Genomic DNA, 25,156 nt, shown 5'->3' with positions numbered 1-25,156 from the left:
AATTGGTACTTCACGGGCGCTCTCCGACGTCTGATCAAGAGCAGATGGTGGTCGGAATCCGCTTCGTCACATGTGTTAATCGGAGCATGGACGCACATGCATGGGCACAAATATCCGAGGTTGCAGCGGGCACCAACGATATGCAGTCTCGTACGTACGCTGCAAGTTAGGTACTATCAACACGGTTACGGAATTGCGTCTGCAAAGGAAATTGATAGTCGGCGGTGTTGGTACCTGATTTGGTCATTGCCGACAAGAGGGCTAAGATCAGCGGCAGGGCAGGGACCATGGTTCTTCACTAGGAGCCTAGGCCCCCATGGGGAATGACTCGGCGAAGTGCACCTTTTCCAACCGTCAATACAACGGGCGTCTACACTGTGTCACATCCTGCCCCTTCAGCACCTGCAGTAGTGCGGCGTCACGTCACCTCCCGCGGAGTGGAGCTAAATGGTCACATGAAGCCGAATGTTCTTATTGGGATCGACAGCACGTGTGGAGAGCATCGCGAGATCAGGATTGCGATGAAGGATTTGGGGTCCAAGAATAATTCGTTCAACATTGATACTTTTCTGCAGCTGAATACCTTCCTATAGTGTTGAGTGGCTACGCTGGTGGCCCGGCTTCGTCTGTTGAGAAAGCGCCTTTTTGTAGAGCCAATTGGTAAACTTGACGCTTGGCTCGTCGACCAACCTTGTCACAACTTCTGCAAAATACAGTGTGATAGATAGGAGGATGGGCTGGAGTAACCAAAAAGCCAATTCCAGCCCTAGTGGGCCACTGACAGGCAGGGGAAATTTGTTGACCCACTCCGGTATTCCTTCGGCGTGAGCCGACCTCGTAAGGCCCACCAACGCATACAGTCGGTCAGCGACGATCCAGATAACAATTCCATGTACCAAGTAGAGCGCAAAAGACACGCGTCCAAGATACTGACAGAAGCGCGTCTCGAAAAATTGCTTGAGCCACGGCAAGCGAGGCACTGATGCGACCGCGAGGAATGCTGCCCAGAAGAGATAGAACCATTTTGCATCAAATACAGCTTGAGGCTTGAGATGCGATAACCAGATCCATCCAGGTGACTTGGTGAGGATAGCAGCGCGATCCGCGTCAGCTGCGTCAAAGGAGGGCACGCCACTGAGGTAGAGAGATAAGACAAACATGTGGAAGAAGATGAACTCCTTGAAGTTTGCCAGAGCGGAGAACAGTCGTGGAAGTTTATCCTGCTGTGCGAGCAAATCGAGGTCGCAGAGCAGCATTCCAGACATGAACATTGCGCCGTAGTAGCCGTCGACGATGTAGAGGAAGTAGAATATCAGAGCGACCTCGCAGCAGAGTCGGGCATTCTTTGTGCACCTGGAGAGTGCGGAGAGTGCGGTATAGATGATGATGGATCCTTTGAATTCAATGGGGATCGACCAGACGTGTGCATGGAACTGTATAGCAAAGTCATAAATCTCGGTGGAAAAGACAAAGCTGTAGTTTTTGAACATGCGGTACCACTTGATGAGGTCTTTCCAGTATGTGTCTTCCATTGGCTGCAAATCAACCCACACTCCACTCCAGTGTCGGATAGACATGAATGCGAGAGTTATCGCAATGACGGGCAGGAAAAGTCGCAGCCAACGGCGGAAGAGAGCGGAACCGATACTGTCTGCAGCACTGACAGCATGGCCGTCCTGGATCATGCGTAGACTTTTGAGGGAAAGCACATAACCTGATATGACGAAGAAGATGGCAACAGCAAAGTGGCCACCAGAGAAAAAGATGCGTACGAATGGTAGGGTTGCGAAATAGTGTTTTCCCTCGTAGCCGTAGGCGTGTTCAAAGACAGAGTTACCACGTTCCCCGTGAGCCCAGAGCTGATGGTGCTGTAGATAGACCAGGAGTGCAGCGAAACCTCTTAGGCCATCCAGCCACGCTGTTGGCCTAATCGGCTTGCTTTTTGAGGCCAGCCGTAAGGAGAGAAATTCCGGGCGTACTATGTCGAGGCTCCATTTGGCCGTTCGAACTGGCTTCCAGATTGATGGCGAAAGCTTGACCTCTTCAATTCCATCTTGGTCCAGCAACCCGTTATATTTAGCTGGCATTTTGGGGAGTAGAAAAAACGTAGATACGATTGAGGGGTCCCAGGAAATTGAGATGAATTCGAGCAATACTGGGTACTCGAAGTGACACTAGATATCCAAGATTGTAATAAAGTGGGCAATTGACGCGCAATTGCAGGATTTGGACAACTCGTCCGAAGCATGCCTGATTTCCTAGATGCACGCGATCAAGTCGGGATGATCCGGCAGCAGTATTAGGGCACGGACGACTTTGAGTGTGACATTGCTGAATCCGGCGACATGCCTCGAATATCTCTTACTCACGAGATGCAATGCGGGGGCTGTCAAGGGGCAGATACCTAACATGTCCAAGCGGCCGACGAGCTTGCAGGGGCAAATTTTATAAGCTTTAACCCACCCGCCTTGGTACCAGCGTTGTAGTACTAGCTTACCAGGGTTTACTCTTAGCCTCAAGTACACATGCGGGGTTACGTGCTTTTTGGTGAGGCTGCCCCTGCATGTGAAAAGAAATTGATAAGCCGAGGGTGAAGGCAAGAAGTGTATTGGTCGGCGTGGTCGCATGGGTATACTCTAGGCCAGGTGCTCGTATTTCCGGTGGTGTACTGAGGCGATCGATAATAGTTACGGAATGGCTGGGTCAAATTGGCAGGTTCCCAATGTTGTAATAACTCCAGCATGCGCACACGATCAAGGCCACCTCCGCCCAAGCTCAGTCTGAAGATTATGATGCGTCCAAGTTCCCCAATAGTGACACAATTCTCAGGCAAGCTCACCAGTCAAGTGCGGAGAGTCTTGCCTGCATATATTGCTTTGATCTTCCTCTTCTTATTCTTTGCCAACACCGAATTCTTCACAACCCCGATCCGAGCAGCGAGCAGATACAAGCGCGAGCTCAAATATCAGCAGCCACTGCAGCCAGTTGGCTCATTGATTCCAAAAAAGATATGGCAGACATGGAAAGTTGGTCCTCTGGGCTTTGAGCAGCGCGACTCAGACTCGGCGAAGACCTGGGCTCAGAAAAACCCCACATACCGGTACGAGGTATTGACAGATGACAACGCAAACGACTATCTCGAGTGGCACTATGGGCCACATGGCCTTGACCGAAAGGATCTCGTTGACCTATATCGGGAACTAAACATCACCATAATCAAAGCCGACCTGCTTCGATATCTCGTGATGTACGCCGAAGGTGGTGTGTATGCCGACATTGATGTGGAGTGCCTGCGGCCCATCAACAGGTTCATTCCCGAGCGCTACAACGAGCCAGATATTGACATGATCATCGGAGTGGAAATTGATGAGCCCGCATTTGCCAACCACGAGATTCTCGGATCCAAATGCAAGTCGTTTTGCCAGTGGACTTTTGCCGCCAAACCCCGGCTTCCGGTTATGATGCGGCTTATCGAGAATATCCAAGATTGGTTACACGAGCTGGCCAAAGCGAAAGAAGTACCTATATCGCAGCTCCACTTGGATTTCGACGAAGTGATTAGTGGCACTGGGCCGTCTGCGTTTACCAAAGCGGTCTTGGAACAAATGACGGCACAGAACCATGGAAACCCAGTCACTTGGGATCTCTTCCACAATCTAGCAGAATCGAGACTTGTCAACGGAATCCTCGTGCTCAATGTCGAAGCCTTTGCAGCTGGTCAAGGGCACTCCGACTCTGGCAACCACGGCTCTCGAGGTGCGCTAGTAAAGCACCATTATCATGCTTCGGGCTGGCCAACTCTTCATCCTCGACGAAACCACCCCATGTATGGCGAGGTAGAAAAGTGCAACTGGAAGCCAGAGTGTGTAGCAGAATGGGTGAGTAGTGTCACAGGCAGCGCAACTTTTGACAATGTACTGACCGCCACGAAGGACAAGAATGTAGCTGAATGGGACACGCTATCCAAGGAAGAACAAGACAAGCGGCTCGCCAGCAAACCAGCCCCTCACGGTGCACCAAAACTAGGAGTCTAAGTCTTGCTGCTGATCGGGCGATTTGACTCGTGTGTTCGTTCGTCTCAACGCTAGGGATGAGCGGAGGTCGGAAGGCAGTAGTGACATTAGGTCATAATTGTGGTTAGCTACAGCAACCGTAAGACGTGCCCGGGGCCTTGAGAGCGTCGGTAAAGGTGTTGTATTTCCCTATCATCCGAATGGAAGACACGGAGATGATCTAATAGAACCTGATCATAGAGGCAAAGTTGTGCAGAGGAAGGTCCGCACATACCCGAAGTAATGTAACCTAGCGCATGACGTAATGAATTCATCTTATGTAATCCCATTCCTGTCACCTATCTTCTGATACCATGTCCAAAGTTCAGGCATGGCCATCCGCTTACAAGTTTTTTCTGCCATTAACAAAACTAAAGTCGCGAGTTGAACTGCCGATATGCAACTTTGACAGAAAGAGCAGGGGAAGTAGGTTGAGCATAGTGCTAGGAAAGCGACATGTACGCCTGTTACTGCGCTTTGTTCCTGTTTAAGAAGAGTCTATCGAACGTACTCTAAAAAGCCATGATCAATTTTGCGTTGCCTATATGTCACCTAGCGAAATCAACGTAGAAGTCGCAGGAGGATGTGTACCCTAATTCAAAAAACTGCAAGAAACTCGTACATGAAACCATTGTGTCCATCCTCTCTCTCGTGTCTAATATTATTGTTGTTCTCATCATATCAAGACACATTTCACTAATGAAAAAAAAGGTACACACAAAAGTTAAATAACAAAGTTGCTTATTTCGCCGGAAGAGGTTTATCTCTGGGTATTAGGTTGATGCAGCCAAGAAAACTAACAAAAAAGATTCCTTCTTGTAGATCGAGCTTATCAAAGAAGATATAGTATAAAATGCTCGTGAACTTGAGAAGAATGAAGAAGATTGAAGAAGAGAGAAGAAGAAGAAGGTACAAGTATTAACAACATGCTGTCATCGGCAGCAGCAGAAATATACCTCACTCGATACCAGTGATGTGGAGACAATCAACCTGTTCTCTTTCAACACTAAGCCAAAAAAAATCAAAGCCACTAAACAACAGAGGCAGTGCTGTTTTCCGTTCCAAACAAGGGCCCAAGTTCCTGAACCCATACTACACCATCCTCGCCATGGTTGAATGGGGTACAAACATGGCCTCCCTGATCTAGGCCGAATGCTTGTAATATGTAGGGTGTTACCATGTTATTCCTTTTGACCTTCGTTGAGCACCAACTCAACAACGACCTGGCTCCTTTCATGGTACGGATGCTGCAAGCTCAGCTTCACTGTCCTGTTGTGCGATGAACCTCCGCTGAGCCCATCATCCAAACACTTGACATCACGCCCAGCAATCACTTGGCGTAATCTGCCGTTCTGTGCGTTGCGAATCTCAACGAAGTCGGGGTCAAAGAGCAACACATACGGTCCGTACATGGCAGCGCTCTTTGCCTTGCCGACAAATTCCATGATAACCGAGCGGGAGATGTCACCGTTCTTGTTGATATATACCGCACACTCCTCGTAGCAAAGAAGGAACTCTTGGTCTGAGAGGCGGAACATGCCCAATGGAACTTGGTTTTGTAGTCGCGATGCAATAGTGGCGACGTGTGGCTGTTTTAGGTCTGGTACCGACCATGGCTGTTTCTTGTCCAAAGTGAGTACCTCGAAGCCCTTTGCTGTGGAGATGGCGAGAGAAGAATGGAAAAGATTGATGGTGAAGCACTCAGCCGGGATGTAGAACTCATCGTACTCGCGGAAAAACTCAGTGCGGCCCGTTTTCCATATCCTGGACTTCTTCTCTGTGGATTTTTGGTAGACAGGCTCGAGGACCTTAAAGGTTGATGAGATTCCATCGCGCTTCTTGTAAAAGACTAGGGTCCTGTCCTTCATTACACCAGTGGCGAAGAAGCCAATGTCGCGCGCGCCTGACAGCTTTTGAGGAGCGCGTCGAGTCGAGTCGTTTGAAGGAGCTATGCCGCTGAGCGGGCATACAGCATCCAGGTGGTATGCAATCAAAGCCTTATCAGAGATGAGAAGCATCAAGCCGAACTGCTCGAGCACGGCAATCTGAGTTACTCGCGGTATTTGAATGGCCTGGATAGGTTAGCTTGGTTTTTCCAAGTACAGAGACATAACTTACCTTTGACCAGCCTCTAGGGTTATCAAAGTCGGACACGTATACTCCAATATCTGTACCAACCGCCACCATGTGTTTGCCATGGGGTTGGGTAAAGGCCGTGGCACAGTTGACCCTCGCTCGGCAGATGGGGACCGGACGGCCAACGTTAACGAAAAGCTTCTCTACTTCATCAACAGCCCGGTCCAAAGGTGTTCCCTTGATGGTTATGGCTCTTTGAGATGGCATAGCACTGTCGTATGCAAACGCAGCATCAGCCATCACTCGCAATCTGAAAGGCTCTGCGTTCTGGGCAAAGAGAGCCGCAGCGTGTCGTGTCTTTGCAATGATGAGCTTGTCACACCATTCGGCTCGGTTTTGTGCGCTTGGAGCATACAGGGTGTATGTCTCCTTGCCAAGATGCTTCACTCGGAACGGATATAGAACCTTCTCATCTTTGTTGGCGTCAATTGTTGGAGTATTGACAAGGGTCTTTCCAGAACCACTTGTATTTGAGGATCCAAGAGAGGAATTGGTAGTCACGTGCTGCAAAGTGCCTGGAGCAGGACTACCGGTTAGGCGTGCACCAGCTCCAGCAACTCGACCAGGGACTGCCGTGACTGTGGATATACCCTTCATTGTTGAGCGTACGACGGGATCATCATCTTCGCTTTCAAGCACGAGCAAATCCATGGGAATTGGCAGCCGGGACACGTCGTATTTCTCAGACTTGGTAACGCCATCCGCCTCTCTGAACGAGACTGTTTTCGCGAGCACGAGGTAGTGGTCGAAGAGTAGTGCGTGGGTCTCAAGCCAGTTGAAGCGGCTATTTCCCATTCTTTGCAGATCGCCTCGGAAGATCAGCTCTCGTCCAAGATGGTCCAGATTAAGCTCTACACGTTGCATGCCTGGTCGTAAGATGAGCTTGGCTTGGAGATCCGTGAGGCTGACTTTCCGGCCCATCTCAGCGACACGGGCATCGCACTCCAAAGTTACAGCCTTGATTTCATCTTTGGCGATTTGGAGATTCCTCTTCTCCTCATTATCGACAATCGAGTATTTTAGTACCGTATCCAGAAGCAGACCATAACGCTGCAGCCTGTCGATAGGTCCTTTCAGATATGTATCCCAACCAAGCTTGTTGGAAAGCTTGTTTTTCTGAGCTTCATCCAGAAACGTACGGAACAGTATGTTCCTGTCAGCCTCTTGTCGGACTAGGAACGATGCGTACGGAAAGGCTGCCGCGTACTCGATATAGGCTTGCTTGGCCTTTCGAATCCATTCTCTGAAGATGTCGCTAAACCCGACAATCCACGGCCCCTGCTCTTGCTGTCTATACTTAATCTGTGGGAGGAGATGGTCTTCGTTTGCCTTCCGTACGGCATCTACTTTGCTAAAAACGTCGCGGATGAATCGGTCGAGCTTTTTCGGGGGTATAACAGGAGGCTGGGATGCCTTTAAGCGGTCACGGTACAGATGGCGCAATACATCGAGTCGATTCATGTAGTTGTCCTCTCCCTGAACGATTTCGTGTAGGATATTTTGGCGCTCGATTTCCTTCTTGTTTGCACCCTCGATGTCCTCCTTTTTCAGCTTGAAGAAGGTAGCCCAATCCTCCGAACGGGGTGCAGCGGACGGTGCATGAAGGTCAATCTTCTTGAGCGTTCGCTGGCAGTGGTGTGAATAACATCGACCAGGAGAAGTGTGAGTATGCAACATGGGTGCGTAACAGCCCGCCCCTGTCAGCTGGAATATTACACCCGTCATGCTTTCCGAAGAGAACTTGAGCCATTCTTCTTCATGTACAAGAGTACCAGCTTTGTACATTTCCGCCACCACACGGCTACTCAAGGTCTCGGCATCGGCAATATTCATCGTTGGAACCTTGTGGGTGAAAAGTGCAATCAGGCCCTCCTGGATAGGGCCCTCCTTCAAATCATTTTCCCCCTCTGTCATGCTCTTGAGCCAAGCAATGATTGAGCTGAGCGCCCACGGCTCTGTGCACTTCTTGAAGTCGATGCTAGACAGTTTTGCAGGGTTGAAGCGCTTGCCAGCTGGAATTGTTGGCAGATCAATAGCTACGGCTTCAGTACTGACAGGAGTCAGTGTGTTGCCGTCGCTGTCCATGGCATTGCCATAAAAGGTATTGCGGCTACCCCGAGATCTGTGCCCTTGTTCCGCATCGGTCTTGGATCTCGGCAAGGGTATGGCATCTCGAGCGTTGCTGTGCTGTAGGAGAGAGGTTGAACGGGGGACGTGTGTACCGTTGGGCGATACCATGTGTATACCGTTAGGGTCGACAGGGTACGAGTCACGGGACGACGGGGCATTGCGCCAATACTCGTAAGATCCAGATCCAGTAGAGCTGTTGCTTTGGTGGTTTGTTCGCCGAGCGTTGGTGTTCACTGGAGGAGGCGGTAAAGGCCGGTTTGAGATTCCTGGGTGGTAGAACATGTCTGGTGGTTCGCCGGGCATGGCCGATGTTTGTGTTATGAGAGTAGAGCTAGATGCGATAGACGCGCTGTCCATGAGGGTGACCTCGTCACCTTCGTCGTAGCTCCGTCGTCGGGCGCTAGGCTCTTCAAGCCCACCAGTACCAAAAGTGTCGACACGCGCATTGTTCGAAAAGGACGGGAAGGGGTGAATCGAGTCGTACTCTTCGCCATAGGGCTCTGACCGTCGCTGCGAGCCTGATGTCGACAGTGAATAGCCACTTCCCACTGCTAGCTGACTTGGGTCTCCACCATAATTAAAGGACGGCATGAAGCCACCGCCATACGTACCCACATCCATGCCTACATATTCGGTATCGCTCGCACTTCCTTCTCTTGTGGGTTCTGTAGGCATTTGTGGTGAATGCACTGACGTGTAGTTGCTAAACAGTCCGCCACCACCGCTGGCTCTCCGGGCCTCATCGGCCCTCTCTTGTTCTTCAGCCATTTGAAGCGCAGCCAGACCAGCAGCGGCCTCGACATCACTCTCGTCGCTAGCGTATGTCTCACGCCCGGGGTATGTACCTCCTTGTCCACCATTCATACCATTGCGTCCGGATGAATGGCGCTCAGTGTGATAGTATTGACCGTTGGAGTGCTGAACATGAGTTCCACTGCCCGTCATACTCAAGACGTCATTGAAAAGTTCGTCCTGGTACCCATTCTGCGGTGTCAAGTACTCGTCACTGTCAGATTCGTGGGGTGGTGGTAGTGGTAGCGGTCGTGAAGACATCGTATTCGTTCGCTGGGGTGATCCGTGGGGCGGAACTTCAGGAGTCGGGGGAAGGGCGTTGGACTGGAAACTTCCGTACCTGTCATTGCGCTGTGAGCCATAGCCAGTATCATAGACTGGTGGAGAGGGCAATGGAGCATGCGAGGCACTCGACGAGTAGTACCCTGATGAGTTGGAGGCATGCGGAGAAGGTCGGTTGCCCCAATCGTCAGCGGGAAGTTGTGTGCTTCCAGGAGGCACAGGTAGTGGGGGCGGTGCAGGTGTGGTATAAGACGAGGCACCTCTCTGGACCGAACCTGCTCTCCCAAACTGCGACTGCTGGTATGAAGAGGGCGAAGGGTACGTGGCAGTTGGAGAGGTGGGGGAGAAGGCATAGTTTTGGTTGGCAGTATTAGTCCTGACGAGACTGTTGCTCGCATAGGCAGCTGGATTGTAGGGTTGATGCGAGGCCGTTGTTGAGACGGGAGGTGCAAAGGGTCTGTTGACGCCGCCGTAGTGCGAAGGGTTGGGTAGAGCGACAGGCTGTGTGTTGTAGTTCTGGGGGTTGTATTCGAGTTGCTGTCGCTGTGGTGGGTAGCCATAGCTGGCATTGGTGCCGTATCCACCAGCGGTAGGCGACATTGGACCCTGACCGATGTGCGGGGAGTTTACAGCGGCTATGAAGAGCTCGTCGTTCTGGCGCGCAGCCATGCTGTTGCGGCGCTCTGGCTGGGCATAACCGTAGCCGTAGTCTGAAACCGCGCCTGCGCCTGCAGTGCCTCCGTTTGCACCATCGTTTGGGTCGGTGCTCGACGAGGAGCGGTGGTAGGGGTCCTGGTATTGGCCTTGGGCGCCCACGTTGGAATGTGGAATGTTTGGGTTGTAGTAGTTCTGGCCGTTCCCGTAGTACGACATGGCGGCGGGCGTGGGCGAGAGTGGCTACGTGGGCGCAATGGGATGTGGTGCGGTCAAAAGCGTCATTCACGAGGCTACCTGGCGAGGATGCGCGGGCACCATGACCAGGGCCGCTAAGCTGACGGAGGGTCTGAGGGGGTTCAGCAGCCTGGCCGCGCAAGAGTAACGAGGAAGCACGAGGTGGTGCTACGACCAAGGGGAACCGTGTGGGTTCGCATGCGCTGGGCGCAAATGTCTGGGGGGCAAATGTGTGGGAATGAGGGACACGGGCAGAGCTGCCTGTCGCCCTGTGCGTTGATGGCAGCGGTCGGGGGGCAAATCGTCAAATGTCGTTTGCGAGGCTGTAGCGCGGGGAACGAGTCGCTCAGCGATGCTGGTGCAAAATGTGCAACAACGATCAATGTGTGCGTGTATGTGTGTGGTCGTGGCAATGGTGATGGGGGTTGCGATTGCAAAGAGGCTATGGTGCGCAACCGTCTATGCTGTTGCCGCGTATTTTCCCGGCACTGCTGTCGCCCGCGTATGTACTCCTAATCGTACCAGATGATAGGTGGTAGGTAGCCCATGTGAGCTAAGAGGAACCAGAGAGCGAGCAAGCCCCCTGGACTCGGGCCGCGACAGGGAAAGAGTCTCGTCGCTCTCTGCTACTGTTACCATATCACCACATGCGCTTTCGTGTTGTCTGAGCCGGCCAGCTGCAGTCCATGCTATGATATAGTGCGTGCCAGAATGCACGTCTGGTGTCAAGTTGACTGCGCCTCCTACACTCACGCTAACCCCACAGGCGAGCCATGCTGCCACATTCTGCGCCTCTCGCAACACCACCTGCCATATCCAAGGCTCATATGCCATGGCACCTGCCTCTACTCACCATGTGCTGTTTCTGCCCACTCCACTATGGGAATGAAACACAGAGTCGAAACCGCCCTTGTGAGTGCGGGGACGTTGCCGTTGAACTTTTCAAGAACACCAAAGAGGACATGGGGAACCCTGCCAAGGTCGAAAACAGACATCCAGCATGTGCGTGCGATACTCCCTCATTCAACTATCAGTTCTTGTGCAAAACCAAACTCTGGTCGCACGACTATCCGTATTCGCTTGGGATATGGAAATGCCCCAAGTTGTGCATTGGGCGTGAGATTGACTTCGTTGCCAAGTGCGTCAGACTTTTAGCATCGCGCTGAGCCTGCTGAGTGGAGTGGTGCTGCAAAGTTGCGGGAATGACACACTCCGAATCTGGAAAAAGATACCGTTTTTTTAGAACAATCCCGACTTGTTCACCAGCCCTAGCAATGTTCTCAAGAGATGTAGATAGCCTGGTACTCTGGTATTGGTAGGTCCTAAGGGAAAGCTCATGTATTCTGCAACCCACAAAGAGGGCTACGGTCGCTCTGGCGAATGGGCGGCAGTCATTCGTGCTGGCAGCTCTGGTGTGGATATTATTGCAACCGTCCAGCATAAGGTCAAGTATTTGTATCACTAAGCTGGGTCACATGTATAGTATAGTACTGCAGCCTTCGCCAGTCCTGGGCAGGAAAAAACAATGCAAACATCCGATGCAAGCCTTGCCTGTTCCGACCACGGCACGAAGCCCGTGTTTGCAAGGACATCGAGCAACAGACCAACAATGATGCTTGCTTTGAGAGGATGGTTCCGACAAAAGTCTATAGTACCCCAAGGTATTGCCGCCCAACACCATCATCGGGATGTGTTGAAGGCCAGTCACTCAAGACGCAGACATTTTTTCGCGGAAACTGTCGGGTCTCGTACACGAAGTGGATTTGTTGACGATCGATGTGGGAAATGGGCATGACGTGGACGTAACAATGTAGCACGCCATAGCCTTCGACACGCACACGTCTTGGGTTACCCCGCTTCCCCTTTATTGCCCGCAGGACCGGCATGGGCGACATCTGGGGTCGTCCGGAGAATGGGGTTACTTATTACCTTAGCGTAGGCATACCCAATCTCCAAACACTCCTTCTCATTCTGTGGGCCTTATGGAACTCTTGGCTACGGCTCGTTACCGCTAGCTGAGCAATCGGCACGATACACCTTGGAGGTTATTACGAAATGCCAAGCCTGGGACTTGTTTCGCTTCACACCGGCATAAGAGCAGCATTGTGGTTGCTGTGAACAGAACGCACATCTACACATCTCTTCAACGCACAGCATGGCAATGGCCATGGGGGTCATTTTTGAAGATTGGTGAGATTGATCGCTGGGCTAGATTGTAGCCTACTCACCACTTGACTCAGTATATTTTTTTCAAAGTGGATGCCGAGTCAGCATATACGACAAAAGCGACGTCGAGCATTGAGACGAGCACATGATTGAGTTTTTCGTAGTAATAGATTCCAAGAACGAGAATTTGACGGAACAGACACGACGACAAACACATTGCTGGGCTATCTGGACGAGCACGGACGTGGTGTGTGGCGTGCAGCCAGTCTACTTGCAGTGACATGTTGAAAAATGGGCTTGGCAGGTAAAGGCTCAGGCTCAGTGACGGTCACCTATTCCGGAGTAGGGAGCAGCCAAGGCAGGGAGATGTTGGCTAAGACAATGGCTGTTTGTAGTGTGCGGTGTGGTGTTTGGCATTTGCTGTGGTGCTGGAAATGGACTGGCACCAGGGCCCAGAGTAGCCATGTCCGGCTTGTGCAATGTGTGGCAGGCTGGCAGGCTGACGAATGAGGGATCACCTGACGGTGTTTATACGCAGTCTCGAGATGATAGGCGTACGCTGCTGCTGCCCGTTGCTCGGTTTCGCCGCAGTCAAGGCAGTTTTCTCGAATGCGCCTAGCGGGCTGGGTTCGGGAGCTAGAACGTTCGAAACAGTGCCCTACTCACGGCCAGGCAGATAACAGGTCCCGGGTCGACACTGACCCATGCACCTGCAGAGCCACGGAGACACCGGCTGTGTGTTCAGAGAAGAAGAAAAAAAGAGGTGTTGTGCTTGGCGCCCACGATGATGTTTCCCGGTGTTGTGCTTACTGGCTGGTGCTGGGCGGGCGGGCAGGCAAGCAAGCTAGAAGCTTACCTACTGTACATACTCCTAAGTGCATAGTTTGTAGTAGTAAGTATTACATACGTGCCATGATAACAAGGCTGACAGAGTTTGACGCAGGCGTGTACTGCGTGTGTACCATGACAGTGCACTGTTCACATAGGGCAAGTGAGCACGCAACGGCGGGCTGGCTTTGGATGTCGTCTTGTCGTGGGCGTGTGGCGATACCAACGGGTGGCTTCAGCAGCGCTAGCCCGAGTCAATGGGCAGCGCCGGCCGCTGAGTGCAGAGCGAGAGGGCCAGCTTTCTGACATGCACATGCAGACAAGTTTGCCGTTCACGCACGACCCGCGTGCTTAACGCGGGGCAACATGGCCGCGGCGGACCTTCACTGCCACCTGCACCTCTCACCTCTGCAACCCTGCAACCCTGCCGCCCAGGCCAGCGGGCTCCCAGTCCACGGTATCGCTCGTCTGAATCGGTGCTCGACAGTCGGTCCGCCTGGCTGGGCTGGGGAAGCCTGACGAGGGCGAGGTGCAGTCGGCGCGCCAGTCGTGGACAAATCACTCAACACCAGCCTGTCAGCGAATTAAGGATAGCCTGGAAACTTGGCTCGCTTTTGCCCAGCCTCCAGCCAAGCCCTCTCCGACAGGGCCTGTCCCACCACCCCATCCTCCATCGAGAAGGAGATGTCGGCAAGCAAGCCTGGCGCACCACCACAACGCCCTCAGCCGAGCGGCGCGCAGTGCCACACACGACCGCGCATTGGGCCTGAGCGCGCCGCCCTCCCCCACCACTCCACCAAAGCGGACGCTTGGCCGCCATGGGGTTGCTCGTATGCTGCAATCACGCTTCGCCGACAGCTTGTTATCAGTAGTCCCGTGGGTCGACTATTTGCTCCTCTCCGCCTGGTCGGTCTTATCACAGTCGGCTAATAATCACTATCTCTTGGGCCGCTCAGAGCCTTCACCCTGCCAGCCGCGCTTAAGTCCATGGTCTATTTGAAGCCAGCCAGCCCGCCCTTTCACTGACCCGTCAGCTGTGCCTTGGAGCTTCACTCCTTCAAGTTTGTGCCCTGCTAACCCCGGTGCGGCCCTCCGCCACCACTTGTGCGATACAGAAGACTCCCATTCTGCTATCCGCATCGCCATCGCTTGCCCAACATGGCCATCACAAACCGCAAGACAAACTCCTCCGACGGCGGCTCGGGAAGCCCAGACATTGAGTATGGCGGCAAGTCCGAGTACCAGACCGGTGATGTGCACGTCGACGCCGATGGTGTTGCTGTCCACACCGACAGCGGCCACCTGCACCGCGGTCTCAAGTCGCGACACATTACTATGATTGCCATTGGTGGTGCCATCGGAACCGGTCTCATCATTGGTACCGGAAAGGCTTTGGCCCAGTCTGGGTATGTTGTGCAAATCCCCAGCCTTGGCCAAACAGCTAACAAGTCTTCAGTCCTGCCTCGATCCTCATTGCTTACACTCTCGTCGGTCTCATCGTCTACGTCGTCATGACAGCTCTTGGCGAAATGGCCGCTTGGATTCCCCACGCTTCCGGTTTCGCTGGTTACGCCACTCGTTTCTGTGATCCTGCTCTCGGCTTTGCTCTCGGGTAAGCATTTCCTCCAAAGCCTTTTGTTCTTTCTTGTCACACCACTAACATCGCCAAGTTGGTGCTATTTTGCCAAATACATCATTACAACGCCCAATCAATTGACCGCTTCTGCTCTGATCATCCAAGAATGGAAATCCCGAGAAGAGGTCAATCCTGGTGTTTGGATCGCCATCTTCCTCGTTGCCATTTGCGCCATCAACTACTTTGGTATCAAGTTCTTTGGTGAACTTGAGTTCTGGCTCAGCTCCATCAAAGTCATTACCATTGTTGGCATCATTCTCCTCTCCTTCTTGTTGGCAGTCGGCGCCGGCCCTGGCGGTGCAACTGGCTTCAAGTACTACAACAATCCAGGTGCCTTCAGACCGTATATTGCTTCCGGCAGTGAAGGCAAATTTTACGGCTTCTGGAGCTCTTTGGTCAACGCCGTCTTCGCCTACCTTGGAACTGAGCTTATCGGTGTGACGGTTGGCGAAGCTCAAAACCCTCGCAAGACCATCCCACGCGCCATCAAGCTTACCTTTTACCGGATTCTCTTCTTCTACTGTCTGTCCATTTTCTTCTTGGGCATGCTTGTCCCGTACAACTCTCCTGAGCTCGCATTTGCCAACAAGGCCACCACTGGTGCTTCGGCCTCACCCTTTGTCGTTGCCATCAAGATCGCCAAGATTCCCCATCTTCCTACCATTGTCAACGCCTGCATCTTGCTCTTCACCTTTAGCGCTTCCAACTCGGATCTGTACATTGCTTCCCGTACCATCTACGGACTTGCCGTTGAGGGCCATGCCCCCAAGATCTTCCTCTGGACCGATAAGCGAGGTGTCCCTGTCCCTGCGCTGGCTGTTTCGGCACTCCTCTGCTGCACCGCCTTCATGAACGTTGCAGACGACTCCAAGACCGTTTTCGGCTACTTTGTCAACTTGACCACAATCTTTGGTCTTTTGTCTTGGATCTCGCTTTTGGTATCGCATATCTGGTTCGTGCGCGCACGCAACGCCCAGGGCATCACCAAGGATCAGATGGCCTACACTGCCCCCTTTGGTCTTATCGGCTCCTACATTGCCCTCTTCTTCTGCATCTTGATCGCCTTGACCAAGAACTTCTCCGTCTTCACCAAGGGCTCTTATGGTTCGTTTGATTACAAGAACTTCATCACCGGATACCTTGTAAGTCTTTTTCATGCCAATGGCAATCTTCCTTTTGCTAATATGATTCCACAGGGAATTCCAATCTATCTGATCTGCATCTTCGGCTACAAGTTCATCATGAAGTCCAAGATGGTTCGTCCTCACGAGGCCGACTTCTACTCCGGCAAAGCCGAGATCGACCGCGAGGAAGAGGAATTCTTGGCTCATGCCGCAGCGAAGAAGGCAGCAGGCGGCCGTGACGGCAGCTGGTTCTACAAGACGTTCGTTTCTTGGTTGCTATAGATGGCATTTGAGAGCGATGTTTCCAAGCCTTATATCCCACATGCTTGTGTGCTTTATGCTACATATCAGGATTAGATATGCTTTGAATGATTTGTATGAAAAAAAAGTTTCCATAGTTAATAGACTCTATGAAGTTGAACAAAACTTGTCAATCTGTAAAAAAAAACTTTCAATTCGTCTTACTTTGTAAATGAATGATGTATACAAAAGCCACCTCAGCAGCTTTTCATTTGAGCTTTCCAATGCTCACTCCCGGCAACCATGGAAAGAATTTCGGTATAATTCCGAAAAAAAAATCCACGAGTCAAGCTAAACAAAAAAAAAGATATCCAAGTACCCAAACTCTAATAAATCATTTTAATAAAAACTCAAATACCTCACACCTCCCTGCTATCATCACGTGCAAGAAAAAAATCAATCAATAATGACATACGCGTGTCCCCCCCCCCCCCCGCTATGCCAATTCCCAGGTTGCCAAGCCCCCGCCCCGCACTCCACCAAACCTTTCCCGCGCAAACAAAAAAAAACAACCCACCAGAGATTCAGCTGCAGTCTCAATAAGCTCACAGCCCAAGCCTTCTGCGCCGACGAACATTGGCATTGTCTTATGCGTGCATAAGCAAAAGACGAGAATGGGTGGCTGTCTCTTGGGATTCCCACCGTCATTGCCGTGTTTGCCGGGTGGGAGGAAGGGACAAGACGGGTAGGACGGCAGTTGTTGGTTATTGTGTCGAGGGTGGAGCGTGGGCGGGGGTGGACATGTGTGAGTTGTAGAGTGAGATAAGTAGTCCGTGATAGTAAGAGGTAGGGGGGAGAATGAGTTTCGGGCTTTTTTTTCGGCGCTTTTTTTGGTTATCTTCTTTGTTCAAGTTTTTGGTTTTTTTTTGGTTTTTTAATTATTGTGCAACAGGGGTTGTTGCTTCACCGGTTTGGTTGTGGGTGTCGCGAGGCGGACTTGCGGTTGGTGGGGTTTGCCTGGTTTGCCTTGTGAGCACGCGTGTATAAGGCTGACTTTTCAGCTTGTGTGTGCGTGTTTGCCTTGGGTACATGTGCACCGGAGCGGAGGTTTTTAGGGCGGCGCGGGATGCTTGGGCTGTAGTCATGTGTGATGAGATGGTGGTTAGAGGACTATGTTGGTGGTCGTGGCAGTGGTGGCTATAATTGTGGTAGGGGCCTAGAATATGGCTTTTCGGCAAGCTCCGAGTTGATGGAGAACTGGGCGTCACATATGATAATGTATTTTTGTTCGGAAGACGATGTGATGGGTTGTGCTTTCCTCCCGCTTTCGGACGTTTCCCTTTTCAGACCATGTAGTTGTGACAAGGACAACCTACCTTCCCGTCTAGCATACTCCATCCGTTGTACTGTCCAAGCGGAGCAGGTAGATTCACACCTTCAACAATACTTTTACACCTATCGCTCATTCTTTTGTCTAGACTCGACATGTTAAATACAACCTCTCTTGTAAGGCAGCATGGGCACAGACAGAATTTCACCAAAACAGGACTGACCTCCGTTGATAGCATATTACCACACCAATTCCATTCAGTAGGACGAGAGCACATGGCTTCTGATTCCTCTTGGCTTGCTCAGCATCTTCATTCTGCTTCACGATGTTCGCTGGTGTTGGAGTGAACTTGGACACGAGAGCATCAGCATCAGCATCGTCAGTAGTCCTTCTATGAGTCATGTACCATGATAGCCCTGATATCTGTTAATGAAGCGATGCTTTCTTTTTTTTTCAACCACAGGACTAGAAGGGGTGACTGGGTTTGCAAATAAGAAAAAGAAGCTTACATGAGGGAAAAGGGCACGTCCGAACTTGCCCCTTGCTGCCCTTTTTGTGGGGCAAGACAAGATGGCATTGTAAGTTTTTGGTAAGGCAATTCGGGCTTATTCGAATGGCCTTTGCTTCACAATTTATCTTTTTTGCGTTTGTAGGGAAAAAGAAAGGGAGTATAAAGTGCAGTTGGTGAGATGGGTGGTTGTTCTCGACATCTCTGCAATTACTCATATCATCATTCACATTGTGGCGGCTGAAACTAAGATTCTATCATCATTATTTTGAGAACTTCTGGGATTTGCGTTCGTAAAGGAATACCTGTTTCTTTACCAAGGGAAACCGCTGTTCAATTTACCGATATCGAGTCTTAGGCAGCCCGACCACAACACTACGCACAACAAGACACAAAAGCGAACCTGCTCCTTCCACTATCCAATAACTCCACTTGAATCGATATCGAACCATGGCTTCATCGAAGAGTCGTCTGGATCAATACTACAATAGTAGTACACATGCACTTGTACCCCCTCAGTGCATCGCTACCATCACCACCACTTCCACGGCTCCAGTCACTCACAACTCCTCTCGATACACTCCAATGAATCTCGTCCCTTACTCTAGTGCGGTAACCGATATGTGGGTGTGTAATGAGTGTGGGGCTGAAAACAATAATTGGGTTGAGCGTTGCCCGATTTGTGGCGAGGGATGGAGACCCTAGAAACAAAGGAAGAGGCGTCTCTACCTTTTACTGTTGTCTCCGGGACAGAGAATGATTGAATGGGAGTATGCGATTCTGGTTTGGGAACTCCAAGGGGATGAAATATAGGATTGGAGGTTACGATTAGGATTCTTTGGTCTACTGCTCACTACGATTTCGACTTCATCTTCTTGTCTTTGTGGGCTGTTTCTCTTTTCTTGTAATGTCATTCGTTATCTTCTTCTGTGTTACCATCCTACCTTAGATTTGACTAGACTAGATTGGGCGTTCGCTACGCATATTCTTCTCATCTATCAACTTATATCTTTCGTTCTGGCCTGATCCTGCTCTTCACCATTGATTCCAGGTTTATTTTATCATGCATCATGCATCAAGATGTCCCAATATCGACTGAGACCTCGGTGCTTATTGTAGTTTTGGTTTAGTAAGGCGACAAAGCCGATACAACATATTCCCCCACTTATAACTGAAAGTGGGTCAGACCGTGAAATTCGTCATGACTATCAAGAAAGATAGAGAATGCCATAGGATCGGTTGTCCGGATGGCTGCGGCTAATCTCGATGGCGTTGTGTTTTCTTTTGCTGTTCCCTGGTGGTCTTTGCTGACTTGTACTAGCAACAACATCCAACGTAAACATTTGGGGCTGTACAGTGCTGCCTTAGGCCTAGTTGAGCTGAAGTTTGAGTAATCGCATTCTACTGTTACCTGGAATTCGGGTGTCATTAGCGTTGCACTTGTGATCGATCCAAATGTCACAACGTACACGCTGGCGTGACACCAAATCCGAGAGTTTCACCATGGAACCTTCTTACACGTCGCGAGATACGACGTGCAGTGTAACCTGATCTGGCCAACTTCAATAGTCCTGTATGCCCGTTTCGCCAGTCAAGACTTTCTCCTTCCCTTCTCCATCGGAGTCAAAATCGCTTTCCATACTCTCAAAATACGCGTCTTGTAGGTCCCTCTCCTGCTCGGGGTCATCGTACTTGGGATTGCCATCCACGAGTTTTGCATAGTCAAAGTCGTCGTCTCCGCCTCTTAGGAAGCGCTGTGTCATCTCGTCTATCCACCAGGCCTTGCCCTCCTCCTTGGTCATCGGTATATCGTCCTTGTCCTCTTCTATTATCTCACCCTGTGGCCCGCGGGTATATGTAAAAAGCGAATTGGGGTCTGGTTGCGACAGCGCATCCTTCTTCGCCTCAGCGCGCCACAGGTCTGTCGCCATCTGACCGGAGAAACCCTTCTTCCGGCCTTCGGCTTCGCGTTCAGATGCGGTTTGGAAGCGGCGGATTAGGCGATCGTAGAGTAGAGGGTCGGCGAGCTCGAGAGAAGAGTCGGTAAAGTACTCAGGATGTACTTCGAGGTAGCGTTTGCGTCTGTTCTTGGCCTGGAGGCGTTGCGCCCGCTGGTCCTGCTGCTGTCGCATCTGGTCGCGGAGAAGAGAGTAGTCTACGGTATCCTCCATGGCGACGTCTTCATTTGCGCTGGTGGGTATGATGTCGTCGGCCTCGGGATCGTTGTGCGAGTCTGCGGGGTGCTTCGCAGCTTCGGGCGCATTCGCAGGTCGTAGAGCAAGAGGCGCCATTATGGGCGGCGAAGTCAGATATGGCATACTACAATGTCAAAATCCGGCGAATGTCTTTCTCCTGTAATCCAGCACGATGCATGGAGAGTGAGGTGGGCGCGGGCGCAAACCGTCCCGTCATGCTTGGTAATGACGCCACAAACGTGCGCCACAGGAAACAGGGTCCGCAGGGTCCGTCTAGTCGAAACACGCCCAGTCGAAACAAGACCGCCTTAATGATCGACCGTTTCATTAGGCCCGAAGCCAGGAACAGCTGGCCTCCTTGGTTATTAACTTCAACGTCTTCCCAATTCTTATCCTTCCTCATTCTCTTCTTTGACCCTTGTGTGTCGTCATAGTTGCCCTTATTTTCTTGTTCTTCTCTGACTAGATTCGTTGTGCGGATATACGGTCCGTCTATAGTGGGAAAAGAGCTTGGAACTCCTGCCCCATTTACGCGATATCTGGTCTTTTTGGACTGTACATATCTTTTCATTCCGTGGTCGTAACTCATCACCTTTCTTTCCCTAAGATTGTGTCTTACGCAAAGAAGACATTTTCACATCTTTCGCCATGCCTTCAAAACAAAAGACACAGAAAAAGCCAAAGGCTGAAAACAAAGCAGCACCACAGGCGCAGAACGCTTCAGCATCAACAGTCCTTCTGAACGTGGGCCGAGCAGCAGCACTTCTCCTTATCGCCGGTTTCGCTTCTCCAGTCTCTCAGCTAAACCTGTCGCCCGTCTATGGATCCATTCCTGCATCGCTGCATCACCAGCGGACCATGACTATTGTCGCTGTTGCAGCTTTGTTGGTCCGGCGAGGACTCAAGAGCTATGTATCCGCAAATGTGTCCCAGTACATCGCTGTAGTTGCGTACTGGACCCCCGTCATACAGTTTCTGCTCTTCCCATACAGTGAAAAGATGGGAATTGAGTATGGGCCCATGGCCATTGAGCTGTTGACATACTTTCCATTGCTTTTCTTGTCAATCTTCGCTGCTGCCGATCTACTCGAATGCATCGATATCAGCGGCTTGAATCCCTCTCCGTTGAAGGAGATTGTTATTCCTACCGCTTCGTACTTTGCTGTTTCCACCACAGCCAAGATCAGCAGCGCTCTCATCCCAAGCTTCATCGGCACATCGGTCTACTTCACTCGCATTGGCTTTCAGATGCTACTCGCATCCGCGTCTGCCTTCTTCAGCCCCTCGCGCGTCATTCTGCTTGCGTTCCCTGCTATCTTGCACACACTTTGGACCAACCCGCACCATCCGTCAACTCACGGATTCCAACTTGCAAACTCGACTCTCCAAGCAACGCAAAACTACACCCTTCTTGCTCGACAGGAATCAGTCACTGGCTACGTTTCAGTGGTCGAAAGCCAATCTGAAAGTGCCTTCCGTCTCCTTCGATGCGACCACTCCCTTCTAGGTGGAGAATGGCTCGTCACTCCAGAGGCATATGCCAAAGGCCAGCGACAGCGCGAGTCCATCTTCGCCGTCTTCGTTTTGCTCGAAGCCGTCCGACTTATCGAGCCCCCCGTTGCATCTATCCCAGCTATAGACGAGAGCAAGAAATCCGCCCTGGTCATTGGTCTCGGAATCGGCACTGCACCCAACGCCTTGATTGCTCACGGTCTCAATACCACCATTGTCGAACTCGACCCCGTAGTCCACCATTACGCAACCAAGTACTTCAACCTCAGCCCTAACCACAATGCCGTCATTGACGATGCTACCTCCTACGTGGCCGAGAAGTCCGTCTCTGCCCCCGGAAGCTACGACTACATCATCCACGACGTGTTCACCGGCGGCGCAGAACCCGTATACCTCTTCACCACCGAGTTCATGCAAGGACTGTACAATCTCCTCAAGGACGACGGCTTCGCAGCCATCAACTATGCCGGTGACCTCACTCTCGGAAGCACGCGCTTGGTCCTCAACACCATCCACGCCATTTTCCCTGCCTGCCGCATCTTCCGCGACTCCCCCGCCTCCGAGGAGCGCAATGACGGCGACGCCGATTTCATCAACATGGTCATCTTTTGCGTCAAGAACGACCATGGTCTCGGAAAAGAAGGAATTCGGTTCCGTAACGCGAAGCCTGCTGATTACCTGGGTAGCATTGCGCGTCGCAACTTTTTGCAGCCGCAGGAGAATCTCGAGGTCAAGTATGAGTATGTGCCCAAGGAGAATGGGGGTAGGGTCATGGGGAATGCCGATGTGGGCGAGTTGGAGAAGTTTCACAAGGATGGCGCGGTTAGTCATTGGAAGATTATGAGGACTGTGCTTCCTTCTGGTGTTTGGGAGATGTGGTAGGCGTAGTTTGGGTTTTGTGGTTCTTTGTGAGAGGGAAAAGTTAGAGTTGGGGAGATGAGGAAGTCAGGGGAAGTTGCACGTGGGATTATGTCGTATATAGTTGCATAGACGGTGTTGTTATTTGCAAGAATTAGCGTATTCTTACTAGTTAAATACCGTACAGCTTCGACAAATTGGACTTTTATCTTTTTCGTTTCTTGTTCAACTCCCTTCACGTCTAATCCGAAAATCTTTATGCCAACTTTTAACAAGTACTAAATCACTGAAGAGAGGACTCACATTCCTGTGCATCATCGCAGGTAATTTAATACAGTAGTTCCTCATCAAAACAGCTGAATCAGAGATGCAGAGCATAACGCTTGAGGATTTCAGTGTGTTGAATGTAACAATTATCGCTTTTTTTCCTTAACTTTAAAGGCAATTTTGAAATCTCACATGAGTGGACTGGCGATAAACGATTTGAGTATTCATTGAATAGCCAATTCATTCCTCATAGTATAGAAGATGCCAATGATAGGGTTGGTCTGTTCCAAATCTACCGTAAGTTATCCATATTCCATCTTCGTTCAAAAAAACTCAAACGATGTACCACCGTGGTCACATGATGAGTAGCACTGACTGAGTTTGATAAAATCCAGAGGAAACTTATGGTACCGCTGTTTAGACAGCTCCACAAGGTCATATTTTTGGCATACATATTTCGTCATGAATTGTGAGAGGACTCATGTTTAACAGGATAGTACTCTGTTGGCGATTCTCGGGACCGGGGAGGCTGAATGGAGATGCTACTAGTAACTTTACGATGCGAATAGCACATAAGAGTTGAAAAAACTAGATGATGTAAGAGTACGTATGTCAGAGATTGCTCCGACAAGCGGTGCTCATATAGTGGGATGTATGCTGTGAATTAAATCTGGACTTGGTAACAATGTAGGGGATTCGGACAGGTAGGTACAAACGATCTGTAGAATCCTGGGGCTCTGAATAGCCTGAAAGCCCTTCATTTGATCTCTTCTTTCAAGCCTGAGACACCGCGTCGGAATCACAGAGTTTCATGCAGACTTACTAACTTCCTACACCTGGTTCATCTCACCACAGCACGATTTTTTGGCCGTTCCTCTCAACATCGCAAATACAGCACTACCTTTAAAATTCTCTCTCTATGCTCCTTTCATCAAGCTCACTTCGTCAACTTTAATTACCTACTACGCAAGTATACTACAGCAGCACAATTACAAGTGTCGCTATGAAGTGTTTGCAGTGCAAAAGGCCTAGTGGATATAGAGTGCGCAGTCTCGTCATGAGAAATTAGGCAAGAAGGTATATAAGTAGTTGGCGCAAAACTAGTTGAGATTCTATCTCGCGGTATGACAGACGTGCCAGTTCAAGTACACCTTGGGCTATGAGGCGAAGTAAGATTTGGTACTGGGAAGTACTTCATAGAATATGTGTGAGAATCATGTTACTTAGCTTACAAGTAAAGAGACCGGGACCGAGGCCGAGACTATACTGATCTAACCACTGTATCCTTGAAAAAAGGAAAAAGAATCCATTCTAAGTTAGATATCCGCAGGACGATCTACAGCGTCAGAATCGGTAGTGCCACCAATACCCCAGCTCAACTAGCTGCCTGCGGGGGGAGGTAATGTGGAGATGGCAGATCAGTCCAGCCGATCAATAAACGTACGACTACTAGTAAGTAGAGCTGAAAGCCGTAAAAAAGTCACTAGCCACATCAAACCCGGTGACATATCGCTCCATAGTCACACCCCCAAACCAACCCAAACACGACAACTCCTTCCGAGAAACCACCACACACACACACCTCTTTACCTCCGAGGCCGAAACTGCACTCTCCCCCAATCCCCGTCCACACACCCCCACGGACCCAACCCAAGCTATGCTTCGCTCACATCGGTCCTACCTATGCTGGTGAAAACCAGGAAATCCATCATTTTCCAACGCCCGGAATCTGCTGATCGGTGAGTACGTAGTCATAATACCCACGGGAACTATACCACGCTTTGTGCAACGCGGCCGTAGGCCCAACCATCCCAGAAAACCCGCTCGCACTCCTTCCCGCGTGGCGCACGCACGCACCGCACCGCACCGCATCAGCAAGCAAGCAAGCAAACAACAGCGGACGCCCTACTACGGAAACGCCCGGCTTATCCCACTAGAAAGAAAACCGAAAGGAAAAAAGGGGGCAACCGAGGAAAAATACGCTAGTAGGTTCAGCTTTACCATCACGTCACCTCAGCCTGTGCTCTTTCAGCGCCCTTTGCGCAAGAGAGAAAACATTCCTGATACTCTCTGTCTATACGCCATTATTCCGGTGAAAAACCCCCCCTCCCCACTTCCCTCTTCATGTACCCTCAACCTCTGAATCAATCACACATTGCCCGCGTATAATCTCTCCAACCCCGCCCCATTTTCGGGCCCTTGCACGCAT

General features: G+C 50.9%; 7 protein-coding genes across 7 annotated transcripts; 4 read left to right on the top strand and 3 right to left on the bottom strand.

The window, feature by feature from the left end:
- Window positions 1-587: 587 nt before the first annotated feature.
- On the bottom strand, window positions 588-2,087 carry COCMIDRAFT_104495 (uncharacterized protein; the record flags this gene model as incomplete). Its single annotated transcript, XM_007693222.1, has 1 exon — window positions 588-2,087. One exon carries the CDS (start codon window positions 2,085-2,087, stop codon window positions 588-590), a length of 1,500 nt encoding a protein of 499 aa, XP_007691412.1.
- A 654-nt stretch (window positions 2,088-2,741) lies between these two features.
- Window positions 2,742-4,034, top strand: COCMIDRAFT_8292 (glycosyltransferase family 32 protein; the record flags this gene model as incomplete). Its single annotated transcript, XM_007693209.1, has 2 exons — window positions 2,742-3,878; window positions 3,933-4,034. The coding sequence occupies 2 exons, from the start codon at window positions 2,742-2,744 to the stop codon at window positions 4,032-4,034; spliced, it is 1,239 nt and encodes a 412-aa protein (XP_007691399.1).
- A 1,199-nt stretch (window positions 4,035-5,233) lies between these two features.
- Window positions 5,234-10,265, bottom strand: COCMIDRAFT_104490 (uncharacterized protein; the record flags this gene model as incomplete). The annotated part of the gene is made up of 2 exons (XM_007693221.1): window positions 5,234-6,124; window positions 6,171-10,265. The coding sequence occupies 2 exons, from the start codon at window positions 10,263-10,265 to the stop codon at window positions 5,234-5,236; spliced, it is 4,986 nt and encodes a 1,661-aa protein (XP_007691411.1).
- COCMIDRAFT_104503 (uncharacterized protein) lies at window positions 10,261-10,431 on the top strand (the record flags this gene model as incomplete). The annotated part of the gene is made up of 1 exon (XM_007693220.1): window positions 10,261-10,431. A coding segment is annotated over one exon (171 nt), but the record flags the coding sequence as incomplete, so codon positions are not given.
- A 4,004-nt stretch (window positions 10,432-14,435) lies between these two features.
- Window positions 14,436-16,319, top strand: COCMIDRAFT_29244 (uncharacterized protein; the record flags this gene model as incomplete). Its single annotated transcript, XM_007693214.1, has 4 exons — window positions 14,436-14,683; window positions 14,734-14,889; window positions 14,948-16,055; window positions 16,110-16,319. 4 exons carry the CDS (start codon window positions 14,436-14,438, stop codon window positions 16,317-16,319), a joined length of 1,722 nt encoding a protein of 573 aa, XP_007691404.1.
- A 3,358-nt stretch (window positions 16,320-19,677) lies between these two features.
- COCMIDRAFT_29243 (uncharacterized protein) lies at window positions 19,678-20,406 on the bottom strand (the record flags this gene model as incomplete). The annotated part of the gene is made up of 1 exon (XM_007693213.1): window positions 19,678-20,406. The coding sequence occupies one exon, from the start codon at window positions 20,404-20,406 to the stop codon at window positions 19,678-19,680; it is 729 nt and encodes a 242-aa protein (XP_007691403.1).
- Window positions 20,407-20,958: 552 nt separating this feature from the next.
- On the top strand, window positions 20,959-22,704 carry COCMIDRAFT_29242 (uncharacterized protein; the record flags this gene model as incomplete). Its single annotated transcript, XM_007693212.1, has 1 exon — window positions 20,959-22,704. The coding sequence occupies one exon, from the start codon at window positions 20,959-20,961 to the stop codon at window positions 22,702-22,704; it is 1,746 nt and encodes a 581-aa protein (XP_007691402.1).
- Between the last annotated feature and the right edge of the window lie 2,452 nt (window positions 22,705-25,156).

The sequence above is a fragment of the Bipolaris oryzae genome (assembly GCF_000523455.1).
Source record: "Bipolaris oryzae ATCC 44560 unplaced genomic scaffold scaffold_156, whole genome shotgun sequence".
NCBI lineage: Eukaryota > Fungi > Ascomycota > Dothideomycetes > Pleosporales > Pleosporaceae > Bipolaris > Bipolaris oryzae.
This window is presented reverse-complemented; position numbering and strand designations above follow the sequence as displayed.